This window comes from Nipponia nippon, unplaced genomic scaffold, assembly GCF_047370975.1.
Source record: "Nipponia nippon isolate SJK-2023a ecotype South Korea unplaced genomic scaffold, ASM4737097v1 scaffold_10, whole genome shotgun sequence".
In the NCBI taxonomy this organism is placed as follows: Eukaryota; Metazoa; Chordata; class Aves; order Pelecaniformes; family Threskiornithidae; genus Nipponia; species Nipponia nippon.
In genome coordinates, this window is record NW_028262291.1 from 32,065,953 (window position 1) to 32,082,861 (window position 16,909).

At 38.3% G+C, this 16,909-nt stretch overlaps 1 protein-coding gene across 11 annotated transcripts in view; it reads right to left on the reverse strand.

The window, feature by feature from the left end:
* Positions 1-16,909, reverse strand: part of SIPA1L1 (signal induced proliferation associated 1 like 1) — a 232,186-nt gene that overhangs the window by 55,857 nt on the left and 159,420 nt on the right. For all 11 annotated transcript variants that reach the window (XM_087746430.1, XM_087746434.1, XM_087746424.1 and 8 more), the window contains 3 exons: positions 10,387-10,517; positions 9,551-9,739; positions 2,832-3,006 (listed from right to left, as the gene is read on the reverse strand). In XM_087746430.1, the coding sequence (XP_087602556.1) occupies positions 2,832-3,006; positions 9,551-9,739; positions 10,387-10,517 (495 nt within the window). The remainder of the gene's footprint in view (positions 1-2,831; positions 3,007-9,550; positions 9,740-10,386; positions 10,518-16,909) is intronic.

Consider the following 16,909-nt stretch of genomic DNA (forward strand, 5'->3'; position numbering starts at 1 on the left):
AATGAGACCAGAAGAACTATTTCATGACAGTGACCTCTAGCAACAGAAGAGCTCAGAGCTGGAAAAGGGAGAAGCTCGCTTCCTAGCCGTAGACCTAGCTGTTTTAAGAAAACCCTGTAAACCTAAGCCATGGTAAAAAACACAACCTCCTCCTTTGCAGGCCTTTCTGTGTTAGGCTCAAGGCAGAAAAGACAGAATGATTACTCTGGGTACCTATCGAAGACGTATTGCCTGTCTGTATTCTGCTGTTCACATCTTCCCCACACCCGAGATAGCTCTTGTGACCATCTCTGGTCTCCAGCATTTTGCCTACCACAAGGTGGCTTTTTTTTTTTTTTGCCATCTCCTACGCAGAATATACAATAAGGGTTTTCGAATGTAGCTATCCAAAGAGCTTAGTGTTGTGCCCCCAAAACACCATGTTCTCTTCCACCACTTCCAGTCTGTGCTTTGCATACTGGCAGAAAGGAAAACACAGCACCATCAAGATAAATTACAAAAGTTTGTTGCCATTTTTCACATATGCTACTGTCTAAACCAGCTCGTTAAGAACTCATGTATATGATATGTGTAGTCGGGTGCTTCCTCAGGGAGCCTGCAGACAACATAACCTAAAATATTTTGGACAACTTAAGAGTTCCTAAGCAGTTCTAGCTGATAAGGTCCCAGGCATGTGAGCTTGTAGACCTCGACTGAAAGAAAATGTAGGAAACCCTTCATGAAAGCAGCAAGTTCCTACTCAGAGCATCCCCCTTCCTCTCTGATCATAGTGAAGGGTTCATGAACAGCCTCTCGATTTTTGTATTTTTAGATACAGAATGGAGCTGGTAGGTCTACTGGGCAATGTGAAAAAGACATGTCGGCTCTCAACACTGAGTAGAAAGCCTTCATTAGAAGAAGACAACTCTCAAAGCCAGGAGAGATTCGGTCAATTAAAAGTTTACATACGTGTCCATTCAACAGGTGCTAGATGGTAGCACATAAAAATCAAAATCTGACAAAATTCTTCCCTCGAGTCAGAAGCAACAAGAAGGAACTCAAACACTACTGGAAAATTCTGCTGTTTAGAAGAACATTTCAAAGAAGTACTTAAGACACAGTTACAGCTTTCAGGGGTATATCTGAGCAGATGACTCAACTCTTAATCATACAGCGTTTACATGTACTAGAACCCAGTGTGTGTGGACTGACACCAAAAAAGAGGTTTTTTTCAGATGTCTTGAATAGCTAAACCAGAAGAAAGTGAGGATTTTACTTTAACTACTGAAAGTAACGAGGTCACAGAAGCTATGAAATAACAAATATTTCCTCTGTTTTCCATACAAATTTGATTTTTGACCTAGCTTATTTTTGTAACTGATAAAATAACACTTTGGAGCTGCAGAAAAGGAAAACCCAGCCTGAGAATTACTGTATAATAGATTTCCAGTAAAGGCAAGGAAATGTTACAGCAAGAAACCGCCTGGATCTCCTCTAGAATTGTGTATATAATCCTAGCCACTAGAATTACAGAGACTGAACTCAAACTTGGACGAGTGCATAGGAAGCTTACCAGGTAATACTGCATGGGGCGGGGGGAGTGGAGAAATCCACACCTCCCATACCAGTAAGAGAGACCTGGCTTGTTAAGGGTAACATCATGAAGGCATAGAGGAGACAACTGCAATGTGAAAATGCACTCAAGGGAGTAAATACAACAGAGGGAATATAAAGTATTGCAACTAAAAGAAAGCTGGCTCAATGGTAAATGTGTGCAAAATAGGTATTAATTTAGGTTTAAAACCACAGGAAGTTTTATTACCCTCTGAGGAGTGATGATTGGGCTGATCAAGAACAGCCTGAGGGGATGGCAAGGTGATCCCTGTAAGAACCAAGGACACAAAGCAGAACGGTGGAGCACTAAAGCACAGCAAGTTACTGTATTTGTGACAGGAGACCCGTGACAAGCACAGTTTTTGCTGCACTGAAGTTGATGAATGCTTTTCAGCTTTCATGAATCAACTCCTCATTTGATTTCCTTTGCTGCAAGTGAGCAAAACAGAAGATTTCCATAGGAACTAGTTAGTTCCAATACTCAAAGAAAAGGAAGACAGGCCAGAATTTCCCCGTGAGTATTTTTAAAAGAGATTTACAAATTGAATATAACATGCGCTAGCTGATAAACAGGTATTTCACAAGCTTCATTCCAAAGTAGGGAGTTTCATTTATAGATACTGTCACCCAAGATCATCCTTCCACTGCATTTTTGTTGCAATATGTTTTACAGTTAAAGCTGATAATGTAACCGCCAAATCCAGTTTAATTTCCATAACTCTAAAGAAAAATCACAGAGGGAGGAATACATTTGATAGCAGGAGTAAGACAAAACTGCCTGGAAGAAAAACTACATGCAACAGACACAGCAGAAAAGCAACAGATCAGCTTGTCAAGGTGGGTTACATAGATGGGTTCTCAAAATCTTTTTTGTAACAGTCTATTAGCATATCATTAAAAAAAATTATGACATACCAACTGTATTGATTACTCTTTAGACAACACACCGATGACGGATTCACAATGCCGATAATGGTTCCATAGTTACTGGTTTCTTGTTGCAGCTTTAGTGATAATTTCATATCAAATTAGCATAAAAATCCAATAATTATTAGAGTTGAAAGACCATATGGGTATGGGGCAAATTACATATTTGCTCTGCTTTAACTTCTAATATCGAGCAACTGTCTTCCTATAGCAAAGAGGTTATTTTTAAGAACTCTCTACCAAAAAGTCAGTTAGCAACTATATGATGTATTTTGTTCACTTGAAGGAAAAAAAAAATGAAAAAGCCTTACTCTTTGTATCCAGCTGAGCACGATACTTTTCAAATCCCTTGAGTCGAACGCGTTCTCCCAAGAGCTGAAGAAACTCTTCAAAGGCTGGACCTGCTGATTCGTTATTATACATCTCCTCTTCTGTGCTTTGCCCAGCTTTGCAGTACATGATACCCACCTTAAGTTGGTAACTTAACTGCAACGGGGAAAAAGATGAAAATCTTACATGTATACCAAGTGATGCAGCAACTTATTTATTGAATTCACTTCAAATTTTTTATTAAAACCATAATTCACAATACCTAAAAAAAAAATACCTAGTAATCAGTCTAATTTCAAATGTTAGTCTAGTTCCAAATACTCTCATTGTTTTCCACCGTAATTGCCTCGATGATGGCATATTTCATCTGAAGATGTCAAAATGCTCTCCCAAGTGAAACAAACATTAACGTTCCTTATTTTCAGGGGGAGAACACTACAGCTTGCACATAGTGAAGGTCTTACATTAAGCCACGTGGCGAGTGTTGGCTGAGAAATGTCAGGAACTCGATTCTCACTCTTAGGCTGGTACCATGGTTACTATCCTATGCTAAACCTTGCACGCAGAACGGTAGGGCACAGCATGCGCTCACTTCTATAATAAGTGACAAAATTAACATTCCTTCACTTCCAAGAGAAGATAAAAATTATTCACCTGTTAGTGCATTCATCTGTTAGCAATGTTGAAAGAGTCCATGGCATTCAGTTGGCCTTCTCTGACTTAAAAATGCAGTAACAAAGGAAATGGCTAAATATAGAAATGCTGGTAATACTTTAAAGATACTACTTACTAGCATAGACCTTCAGAAATATATTTTGCTTTTTAGTTCCACTTTTCCTCTAATTTGGTGTTTGATATTCCTAATACAGCAGAAACTGAAGATGCGAATGAAGTAATTTTTTACCCAGCCATAACTGTGATTCTTCAAAGCGAACCGTTCCTACCAATTCCAAACTGACGCACACACAAAAAGGACCACATCTGTGCCCTTCATGTCTGGACTACAGGAACAGAAGGTTACAGAAGGGAAGAAGGCAGCACCCACAGCCATTTACTGCCGTCTCCAAAACCGATTTCACAGGCAGGAACTGACTGGCAGAGCGCAAAGGAGAGCCTTGGAGTTTACGCATGTCATTTATCCAGTAAAAACGCATACTTATTGCAGCGTAAATAACCTTTCCTCCCACACACAAATTTTTGCAGAGGCTCCATTTTAAATAAATACCAAGCAGATCTGCCAGAGCAAAATCACAGGAAAGTCTACTGAAACTGGTGTGAGATTTACAAGTTTGGGCTACAGGTTAGTGGGAAGTGAAAACAGTTATTTGCAAGGGCACTGGAAGCAAAGTCCTCTGAATATACTGTGATTTGCTCTCAAAGCAAACGTGCTTTGGAACCTGCTGGGATGACGTGGACACAGATAATTAAACTGAAATTCATTAATTTTAACTTATAGTTATGGTGGGATAATTTTAAAGCCCTCAGAAGCGGTTCTACTCTGTCTCTAATTAAAGTAAATTTTAAAATTAAAAAAACCTCTGAAAATTGCAACTTTACTGTATTCTTCTTTTACTCACCAATGGTGACAGGGATAAAGCATTAGCAGTAGGAAAATAAGGAGGGGAAAAAAAGAAGGGTAAAGATCAACCTGGCTTGATTACTCCCATTGAAGTTAAGAGTATGTAATGAGCCCAACAGTTCTGGGCTGTTTCTTTTCTCCCCTCCAGAATTTTATCACCTGACACAATGTCTACCTGACTTGCATCTTCTAAATATGTCCAAATTTCTTATGATAAAATATGAGTACAGCATAGAATCATAGAATGGTTTGGGTCGGAAGGGACCTTAACGACTACCTAGTTCCAGCCCCCCTGCCATGGGCAGGGACACCTTCCACTAGACCAGGTTGCTCAAAGCTACAGGATCCCACTCCCTGCAAGCTTATTGTCTCACAGCAGCCAAACTTGGTGCCTTCCACCGACAGGGCTATGTGCTCTCCCAGAGAACCTGGACCAGCTACTGCTGACACGTGGGAAGGGAGGAGAGAGGAAGGGTGGTGAGAGGCCGCGTTGCAGCCACTCCTGCCAAAACAACTGCCATCGCTTGCCGTATCATCAGTAGCTGGTCCTGTCTTGGACCATTCAGGCAACGTTTGCTGCTCAGATACGCTCTCTGTCCACTCCCAGGGAAACATGAGGGATAAAAGTGCTTCAAGGGACCACAATGCCTTAGCTGCACTGCTAATTACAATAGTTTCTAGTAATTTTACTTAAACAAGTTAGGACAAAGAAAACCATTCTCACCAAGCACACCTACACTATTTAAGCTTCAGTTTTCAGTGAAGGAAGTATTTTCAAGAGCATAAACATAAATGGGATCCGCAGCATCCACAGGCAACCAAACAACTGTCCTTTATTGCTTTGAAAATGTCAGCCTAAGAAACTAAATACGGACTATGCAAAGAGCAGGATATGCCTTCTAGCTGTGTTCTTAGATTTGCTGATCTTAAAAAAAGTTTCATAAGGACAACACAATCTGGTATTTCTGAATCAAAAAAAGCAGATCTGGGGAAAGAAAGGCATGCAGTCCCCATTACTACATCTCCTTCTGATAAATCTAGAGTCCTTAGAAGTGTATTAACTCCAAGCAAAAGCTAAAAAAGGAGCTGAAGGATGAATTCTGCTGTGGTAAAACTCCTGAAGTAGCAGCTTCATTTTAATAATCTAGAAGTATTTACATATTTATATATGTGGGGAAAGTGCACTTTGAGCATTTGTCTAGCACCGAGTGAAAGACAGCAGAAAGCATATCTTGGATTTAACCAGTCAGCAAGTTTATATTATAAATATGGAATTATATTAAAAACCGACTGACATTTCTCAGTATTTCTGTGAATGAGGAATTGCCATAAAGATAAAGTTCTACTGGAACAAATCAGTAATTGCCCTGATGATATTAAAATTTTTAAATCATATTTGGAAGTAAACCTAAAATAAGTTACCATGAATGCTGCATTCAAGGCAAAGATTAGTAGATGGTAATTAGCCAGGAAGCTAGTGCAGCCCTATGGAACGATTAGATTGCTTTTTAACACAGAACCATTCAAATGAATGCATTTTAATAAAGCCAATAAAAGAACAGCTAGGTGACAAGCAATGTGGGCCATATGTACAGAACAGCAGATGTTAACATGACTCTAGCAATCTAAGGGGAAGTAAGGAACATGCAGCTTGACATACACCACCAGTACAAAATTGAGCCAAGAAGAATATTCCCATTCTGACACTGGATGTCATATGCAGATATTGAAAGAGCAGAAGAGACAAGAGCTCAGCCATAAAAGTGATAGGAAATTCAGGGAAAATATGTTGCAGTGAAAGACTTGAAAAGTGCAATCTGTTTAGTTTATCATAAACAAGACCAACAGATGATTTAATCCCTGCATACAAAAAACTTTGCTGGAAAAAAATCTCACACCAAAATGACTCTTAAGATGTAGCAGAGAAAGATATCAGAAGTCTGGAAGCCGAAAGCAGATAAATTCAAATAAAGAACTGCGAATTCTTAAATATGAAAACAACCAACTGCTTTAAAACCTCACTCATAAAAAAAGACAGCCTATCTTAATCAAAACCGGTGCATGCGAATTTGGCTGAATGAAGGGGTTACTGGGTGAAATTTAATGGCTGAGTTAGGCTAAGGTCACTTTATAGTCTTAACTCTTAAATTTACAAAACGTCTTACTTGCTATATCAAACAGGCACCTGTTCGTGCTGTAATGAAAGTGTGACACTCAGCAAGAAGTAGTGACAAACAGTCTGTGTACCTAATTAGTAGAGCAGCTGTTACCCAAATTTTTCTGTTAGCTTGGAATTGATAAAAAAATGCAGCTTCTAATTAGTACAGAGTGTGCTTATCTTTTTCTGTTAGAAGTGTCAAACTGTTTCATTACCACAAAAACAGAAAATACTTTGATGTAGATAATACAATTATAACTATCACTTGTCCTTAATGATTTTCAAAAGTTTAAGTAGTAACAGAAAACCATACTATACACCATATTGGGGAAGCTTAATGACGTATAGGATATGAAATAAGGATAATTTAATCTTACACTTTTTTAGACATAACTGACTTCTGAGGCAAATTATGCTAAATTACTTTTCAAATTAGGTGTTTACTATAAATAATTTTGGAATTTATTTTCTTAAAATAGAACTTTTCGCTACATTTATTTTTCTTCTTTGTGAACATTTTCCCATCCACACTGTTGAGATTGCAGGCTCTTGATGGGCCTGTCTGGAAGGTACTGATCCTTGAATCCAAAGGCTCACTTATGGAGCCATGTTGAATTCAATTCCATTTTCTCCACTGCTGAAACAGAAAACTTTGGAAAGAGACTGAAAGATATCCTTGAGACTTCAAGTCCCTGATAAATTTGAGTCTGGATGAAGGGCAGATTAGGTTTAGGCTCAGATAACAAATCATAAACACTGAATATGTGCATATTTGGAATCGCTGCTCTAATCATCTAAGGAAGACACTCAGGCCTCCAACTTATTAGGATCTCATCATGTGAAAGGGAACAGTTATACTGAGCAGTGTAAGCATCTAAAGATTTCATCCTTCTTTTAGCAGGCTATGCGGTAAACCCATCTCCCCTCAACCTTACGTGTTCGCTGGCTCATCGCAGCATTGTTCTCTGCAGGAGCCAACAAGCACATGCAGGAGATAGAGCTGATACAGAGTATACTTGAATTTCCAAGAGACATTTAACAAAGCTTTTTCTTCAAAAAGTCTTAAAAACCCTAATTAGCCAGGGTACAGAAAAAGGAACTCACTTAGACATGTAACTGGCTAAAAGACAAAAAGGAGCTGAAGAAAATTATCAGTAGAGTAAGGCAGGGATCAGAATGTGGGCATACAGTATTCAACACACACTTTAGCAATCTGATAGAGGTGATGAACAGTAAGGTAACTACGTTTGCTAACATTACTGAGTTATTACTCTACAGTATTGGAGTTGAAGACTGGCTATGAGAGCTTATGATAGTGCATAACTGGGCAAAAGAATAGCAGATGAACCTCAGTGCAAGTAAAGCTTGAAGCGATCCATGTGGTACAGATACCCAACTTTATATCTACAGCAATGAGCTTTGACTTATTCCCCTAAGGAACAGGATCTTAGGCGTTCAGGAAAACATACTTTCAGTGTTCAGTAGTAGCCATAAAGCCAATAAAATATCAGTAATTATTAGAGAGGGAAGAGATAAGAAAGCATACTAAACCAAAATTTTCCCCCATTTTCAAAACTGCACTGTTTTAAGAGAGATGTGGGAGAGGAGGGGGGGAACTGGAAAAACTCCAGAGAGGCAAAAGCATGATCAGAAGTACAGAACAACTTCTACATGAGAAATGACTAACTAAACTAGGACTTATCAAACTGGTGCAGCAGAGGGGTAGGATAGAGAGCCCTATCAAAGCCTACAAGCTATCAGGAGCTAGGAAAGTATCACTCCATGCTCGTCCTGTTCTTGTATTCTTGGCCAGGCACCCACTGCTTGTCACGGTCAGTGACAACACTGGGCTGCACCTACCCTGGGCTGACCACACATAACCACTCCCCTGTTAGTCTGGATGCACTGATAGCCACAGCTATCCATTCCTCCATCCTCTTGTATCATGTTCTTAGTGAAATAGATGAGATTCTGAAACTAACTAGAGGACAAAGTGTTCTGCTCAAGTTTTGCTTCCGGTAGGTATTCAGGGATTCTCTATCTTGTCCATTTTAATAACTAAACCACAAGGAGGCTGACAAAATCTTCATGACAGTCACTTGTAAACATGATTAGAATAGCTATATTCTCTCCCTTGTGGAGCAGGTAACGATTAGACCTTTTTCAATTTTATGATGACAATGTTAGACTGACAGCAAGAAGGAATAATAACACAGATGTCAATTCTGTGCCAGAAAGGCTGATCATGAGAAGCAAGAAGGACCAGGAGAAAGAGTGTCTCAGTACTCAGAGCTGTTAAATGGCACTGTCGAAGTTTTTAATCATAAAATTCATTTTACTCATGGACTTTCATTTTGCTAAGTCTAAGCTATATAGCTAACGAGCCTCGGTTCCATCTTTAAGAGACCAGGGGACTATCACCTAATTGAAAACCACTTGTATGAAGAAGAGGCTTAGAATATTTTGCCATGCAGTTTGTTTCAGGGGAAGGAGAGGGGGGGAAAAAAAAAAAAAAGAAAAAGAGAGAAAAAAAAAAGAGACAGGCAGCACCCTGGCAATTGTTGTGCCAACACAATATTACAACAAAACCTTTAGAAACATGGGAGATTTCTATTCTCATTATAATAGCAATAAGAAAACAAGAATAGAACTCCCTCCTCCCCACAGTCTTTGAAAAACAATCACTTAGTCTCTTTTAAAATAAATTAAAACAGACAATTGTCATAACATTAATCTAAAACTTTAGACTACCTAGAGAAATGAACTTCATTTCATACATACCAAATATTCTGCAAAACCTGGGGGGAAAGACATGCAAGATAACTCTCCCTACAGATGACAAGCTTAAGTTTAAATGAGGCATTTTAATAGACTGACTCTAATCATTTAAGGTAATTTTGCAGTTCATGGCAGTAATCTGACAGTTTAAGACAATTTGTCTCATTCTGTAACTCTGCACTTACCCCTTGTTCATCCAGCTTCATAAGCTGTTCTGTGACTTTCGGAGTGTTGAAGGCCAGCCTTAGGCAATGGATATTCAGCTCAGGAACCACATACTCCAGCACTTCTTTTAGGGGAAGTCCCCTGGCTGTGCAATGCTTTGCAGTGGAAGGGATAGCATCTTCCAGCACAGAGCCTCTTAATGTCATAAGCTAAGCATATGAAACAAAAATAGTTTATATATTGAATTATTCACTGAGAAAAGGTTGATTAGCAATAGCAGTGGAGCAAAACATACTATTTTTCCAATTCTCAATAGAGATTGAGGACATTAAGTAACTCATGTTGCGTGAAACAGACACTGATGCAAAATGTCACGCACTCTGATAGCTAACAGTAGTCAGAGTATTTCAAATGATTCAACAGATTTAAGTTTTACAGGAAACTAATACTTGGAAAAGATTAGTAGTAGTATTTCTAGCAAAGCATTTCAAAGTGTAAAAAGTACGCTTCTCAGGTCTACCCCGTCACATATAAAAGTTGAGGAAGTCATTTTCCCCCTCTTTGCTTGCTTCTAGCTAACATAGATCCTGTAAGTTTCTCAAGCTTTAACCAAAACAGCCTTCGCAGTTTCCTCTGTATTGGATGTTATGGAGTAACTCACTCACTGATACACTTACTTGTATTCTGTGTAATATAAACATGCAGCATAACTTTGTTAGGAGATTCCTGGATTAGACATATGTAGAGGAGACAGAAATCTATTATCGATGTTGAAAAGCACACAAACCCCACAGGTACCACCTGGTTTTTCCTGCTCACTTCTAGCTTCTTTTACTATCATTCCTGAACTGCTTACCTCACTGGTTCTGAATATGATCCGGTAGTTGTATTGAGGTCCGTTTTCTTTGATTTCCTCTGGCTTCTCTCTTCTTATACTCACAGCTACTGGACCCAGGTTCTCATCTGCCCCAAAATAGTTCCAGTGTTCTTACATAAAAAAACAAAAACAAAAACAAAAAAAACACCACAAATCAAAGTCCGTCTTACTACTTACACTTTTCATGCTTAGTTGTTATATTGGAAATAAATTGCCAGCTCCACTAGAGTCACTAAGAGCATGTCTTCAGTGGTACCAGGATTTCATTCTTGTGCCTCAGTTCTTTAATGAGCTCCATTTATACAAGAAGGCTGAAATTCAAGATTGCGTCTCTGCTTAAACATGCCTAAAACAGGATACACCTCTTACATCGAAATCTGTTCCATTCACATTGAGCTAAAGAAGTACAACTAATTTCCCCCCCTTAAAAATAAAAGTAATGAAGTCAAATGCACTGAAGCGGGAAACTCACCACTCTACGTTAAAATGGGAGTGGCAAAGAATTGTACTTAGCAAAGGCTGTAGCTTGCTTATTTTTGTATGGAAAAAAGCAAAAAACAGTCAAACAAGTAACTCAATTATAGAAGGGGAAAAACTGATGAAGCTGAAAAAGAAGTTAAAGACTTGTTCATAGTAAAAAAAAAAAAAAAATCAAAGCATAGTACAATAGAAAAACAGAATAAAGAGCAAGAAACAAAGTGACTAGCATAAATATTTAACAGTGAAGTGTCGAACAACCCTAAGAGTAAATTTAAAGTGCTAAGAGTTGAGTCTAAAACTAGCCTAGTCGAGAAGGTGGCAGAGAGGGCTGGAGAAATTGCTCACTAGCTGAACAGTAGATTATTTGAGATACATTTTTGTATTCGTTTAACTATACACATGTAAAGCCGAGTTTTACATGTAAAAATATTAGAAAAGAGCATTTACAAAATTAAAGCTCAACAATTTAAGAGATTGGTGTTGAAGGCTCCTCTATGGAGCCTTCTGAGCATTATGAACTATCTTGACTGATGACAGAGGTACACCACCATGAATGCAGCAACATATAAACGAAGTTGCATATATCTCAAGTGACAACAACTGAATTTAAACATACAACACCTGAAAGAAAAATTTTAGAGAAACTGCCAAAAAACAGAAGTCAAGCATTGTACAAGAAAAATAAGTCCTACGTCATCACTTTCCATATGCTGCATATCTGCATATATGAATGAATTTATACATGCACAAAAACAGAAAGTTAGAGCTATCTGAAAATTCAACTACTCAAAGAAGAAATGTGAAAACCAGCAAAATGAAAAAAAGATGTAACTGCCCTGAAAGGAAACATAACCATAATGCCTGAACTATTATATACAGATTACTTGTTATTCTTAAAACAGCCAGAACTTTAAAACAAGAACTTCAAGAGCAGTCTAATACGAGCTATTCTGCTATAGATATAATATGTAAAATATTTTAATGTCATCATCAAGAACTGCATCTTTAAAGATACTAGAAAGAGATATTGAAATACTCCATCCCAAGTGAATGGCACTCATGTTTCCAATGAATAATCACTTGTGGTGTTAAAAATTTGAGTGCCTCATTTTTTATTCTATTTCTTTTTAAAATTATACTTACTGGTTTTTGCTATACTTTCCTCCAACAATGCTTTTCAAGTAGGTGCTCTTTCTGTATGAACTTACTTGTGCCCTACACACCTTTGTCTTGACACAACTGTCCACCCCTTTAAGCCCCTGGAGGCTCTATTCTGTTCACCAGTATCTGGTATTTTATTACCCTTTCCTCAATATTTTCCATTTAAGATTTCAGAGCATGCAAGACATAAAAGAAACATGCTTGCAGCACTATAAAGCTTGCTTTCTACCAAATTCCTCTGCAAGTCATCAAAAGCTAATACGCTGCACAGAGGTAATTAGGATTCAAAATTCTTTTAGTATCTTGTGGAATATCCTGTAAATATTGGCGTAAGTTTGGGGTGACTGAATTAGTCATGAGTGGGGAAATTATGAATAAATTAGACCATCCACATAAGCCTAATTAAATCTTTAGACTATTCCACTGATATGAGCCCTGTAAATGCCACAGAGATCTTCTGTCGTTTAAAAACCCAAACCACCTCATTAGCACCCTAGCTTTTCTTCTTCCTCCATTAACTTGTTTTTTTCAGGATGTTTATAGCTCACCAAACAGTTTATGGCAGAGACGGTCAATGCAGAACCAGCACGGTCATTGAGAACATGAGCTCAATTTTCTATCAGCATACTATGAAGCTTCCAAAATCTGAAATAGCTTGGCCATCTCCACACTAAACTGCTTAGTGACTTAAAAACATTGATGTACCTTTGCTTATATAATAGAAAATTTTAAAGAAAAAAAAGATACGTTGGTAATACATGCTAGAACAGTCCAAAAATTACATTAGTTTTCTGTGCTGACAACTGCACAGATGATAAAATTTCTGTATCGTGTAACCAGTCTAGCCTGCAATTCAGATAGAGAGTTTTCTCAGGAGAAATTATTCTACATTTTGAAAACACATTTAGAAAGGCTGGTAAGAGGAACATTTGAAGCTGCATGAAAATACACATACAATTCTGTATCATTTGATTAAGCTTTTTATCTAGCTCCTATTTATACAGAAAAATGCACAAAGACGTGTGGAATTTTACACTTCTGTGCTAATAGGAAATGTCTTTTATCCTCTTTCCCTTCACTCTACACTGGGCAGTTGTCTTTTGCTCTCCAATGCATCTCCTCAGTCTGCTCTTCTGTTCACACTGTCCTCTCCTCTATTCCCATTTACGAGAGGGGACAGGGTCTTTCATTCTTTATCTTCACCTTTATTCTCTTTCTCCTCCTCTACCCTGCCTCTGTTATTCATTCTGTAGGCTACAGTATATACCCCTGTATCTTGACTACTTTTCCCTGTGGTAGAGACCTTCTTGCATCTCCACCTGATTTTCCACTACATCCTGAATTTACTTCATCCAACCATTTTCTCTTTCCTGTAGCAGGAAAAGCAGTAGCAGAATTTAAGTGCACGAAGCTTAATGCCTAATCTAAAGGTAGCTGATTAGGAGTTTTATTGTAAAAACAAGGGCTAATTCACAACTATACTTCAGGAATTTTATGCCAAACATGAATAGCATAGAAGACAGCTTTTTCCTCCACCCCACACAGAACCTCATTGAAAGCAGCACTTCTCAAGCTTGACACTATTTAAACTACTGTTTAAAAATTATTTAATTAAAAGACATTCAGGAGACAACCAGTAACAGCCATAAATTAATTTATAAATCCATGCCAAAAAGAAATAATTAATTACTTGTACTTGGTCATTAAAACAGATTATATATACTTTTAAAAATAGTTAAATATTTATCATAGAATTCAAAAGATGCTTCCAGTGAAAAAACTAAGTGAAAACACTTATTTTCCTGGCAGATATTTACGAGTTTCCCTTGCAAGGGAAATCCAAGTAAATGCACTTGATTTTGAACGAAGAGGGTTTTTTTGTGCTTTTTTATCCAATTTACCTTTGGATATCATGTTCAATTGATGTATTTTGTGTAATCAGACTAGAAGTAAAAATCCCAAACATTTCTCTTCAGAATAAAACTCTGCATCAAGCGTTTTCCTCTAATCCTACTGCAGTATTTACAGCACTGGAAACCTCTGCCCAGCAGTTCTCTGGAATCAAGAGGGCAGCATTTTTAAAGCTCGATCCTATAATGTCATAGGATCATAGAATCGTTAAGGTTGGAAAAGACCTTTAAGATCATCAACTCTGACCGTTAACCTAGCACTGCCAAGTCCACCACTAAACCATGTCCCTAAGCACCACATCCACCTGTCTTTTAAATACCTCCAGAGATGGAGACTCAACCACTTCCCTGGGCAGACTGTTCCAGTGCCTGACCACCCTTTCATTGAAGAAGTTTTTCCTAATATCCAACCTAAACCTCCCCTGGCGCAGCTTGAGGCCGTTTCCTCTCGTCCTATCGCTTGTTACTTGGGAGAAGAGACCAACCCCCACCTCGCTACAACCTCCTTTCAGGTAGCTGTAGAGAGCAATAAGGTCTCCCCTCAGCCTCCTCTTCTCCAGACTGAACAACCCCAGCTCCCTCAGCTGCTCCTCATAAGACTTGTGCTCTAGACCCTTCACCAGCTTCGTTGCCCTTCTTTGGATGCACAAAGAAAGTCTTCAGACTGTTGCTTGTGATCAGACTGTCAACTGTGAATTTTCTGTAAGTCTAGCCATATACTTGAAAGGTACTGATTTAGGGATAGAATATGCAGCAATTTAAAGCATTAGAGCAAAGGGTTTTTTTGCTGGCTGCCAACAGTTAAAGGGAAGCTGACCAACAGCTCATTCGTTATAAAACCATCTCAGGAAACTATTTACTTCTCAGTCAAATCTTTCATTCTAAGCCAGTAACTCAAATTTGTCCTAAACGGTAACGACATTAGCGACTACTGCCTGATGACGACCGAAGCTAAACGGATGCTCTTGGTTCTTTCCGTGCGAACTGTAATTCCCAGACACAACCTGGGAGACAGAGAGAATAGACTGCTCCTCCGGAGCGATACGCCCTCTTTTCTAAGCAGCACTTAGACAAGCTGATGTAAACAAATTTTTCCATCCCTACGGTTTTATTATTGATAATAAATAAGTCTTTAATATCAAGCTATAGATAGGCTAATAAGCATGGCTGTCCTTGAAAAATACTTTATTGCTAATAATTAACCCGTTACTTAAATGTACAGACATTTATAAAGACTTCATCCAGAATACACACACAAAGCTTTTACCCATGTATGGGAAAGAAATTCAGGTCTCAATGATAAGTTATAGCCAGGCATTCGGAATTTCTAAGTAGAAAACAGAAAACATTACGATACTACATTAAGTCTGTGGTTTGCTTGTCTTAAATACTGTGCCCTGATCTCAACTGGAAAAGGTTCAGAGAAGGGCAACAAAACATGATTGGGGGGAATAACATGGTTGAGGTTTATAAAATAACACATAGCACGGAAAGGTGAGAAAACCAAACTTATTCACCTAGCAGTGAGACTGCTTAATCTGATGACCCTCACTTTCATTCTGGAAGCCAGTAAACAAAACCAGTAAAAACTGGCTATTTATGCCCAATGTAGTCAAGCTGCAGAACTCCTTGCTGCTGCAGGAGTACTGTGAATGCTAGAAGTTTATTCAGGGTACCAGACAACTGCATAATTGCCTGGAAGGTAAGTCCAAAGACTACTCAATACAAACAATACCAGGTTAAGAAGTCCATTATGCATCTCCAGAGGCTGCCAAAGTACACCCAGAAAGTATCCCTATGCCTTTGCCCTATTCATACTCTTCATTCGGTATCTGTTGCTGGTCTTTGCCAGAAGACAGAACTAGAAGTTTTGGGTTGACCTAAGATGACTCTTCCCTTCTCTGGGAACTGTAATTTTATGTTCAGAAGCAGCGAGTTCAATGGTTTTGCTTCTCTCTCTCTCTTTTTTTTTTTTTTTCTTTTTTTTTTTAAAAAAAACCTGAAGCATTGTGGTCAATAGTACGAAACGAATTGTAAGGGGTAGAAAGTTATGTATTTAAGTAACAATCTCACTTTCTCACACAAAAAGACATCTTTTTTTACATTTCAGTAAGAAGGCCTGAACAATTTGTTCCTCCTTTCTGTCAAAAAATATACTTTATATCAAAACTGAAGTTCATCAGCTGTCTTAACATGTATTTTCTTAGAAGATTAGTTGCAAGGTTTTATACCCATCATAATCATAGGACAAACAAAAATGTTAGAATGCTCTAGAAGGAAAAAATAGTCCAGGAAGTAGCCCCAAAACAATTGCCAGGTAGCTTCTTGAAATCTTGCCTTGCCTTCCCCTGCCCTTACCTTTGGTGCCACTGTGTAGAAAAGAAAAAAACCCAAACAAGTCCAACCTGTTTTCCTTCTGATTCCTTCTAAAAGCACCATGTTTAAAGAGAAAAATCTTTAATTTCAATAATCACAGATTTTTTTTTAATTTTGCCCAGTACCAACACACTTTGAAACATTTTTATTGCTACTAACGATCCCATTTGTGTATTTCAGCCAGCATTCTGATTTCACTCCAGAGGGTCCAGATTACACAGTTGCCCTCAGACACAATGAAGCAGCAAGAGCTGAAAGCACGTATACATCATGGCACAAGTGAGAAAGCATGCCGATACTGAACAGAAGCCAGCCTTACTCTGTCCAGCTACCTAATACATCCATACGAACTGCAAACCTCTCCAATAAAGAGCCACCTTAAAAGAAGGGCCTCTATCAGATTAAGAAACACAGACGCCAGAAGAGACCCTGTTATCTTAACTCAAACAGGTCAGAAATTGTCTCTTCAGGCACTGAAGTTAAAAGAAGGGAAAACGTCACACAAAAAAAACATGACTGCCACGTAAAATTCAAAGAATGAACAACTGCCTTTAATAAGTTTTTCCCATGTATAG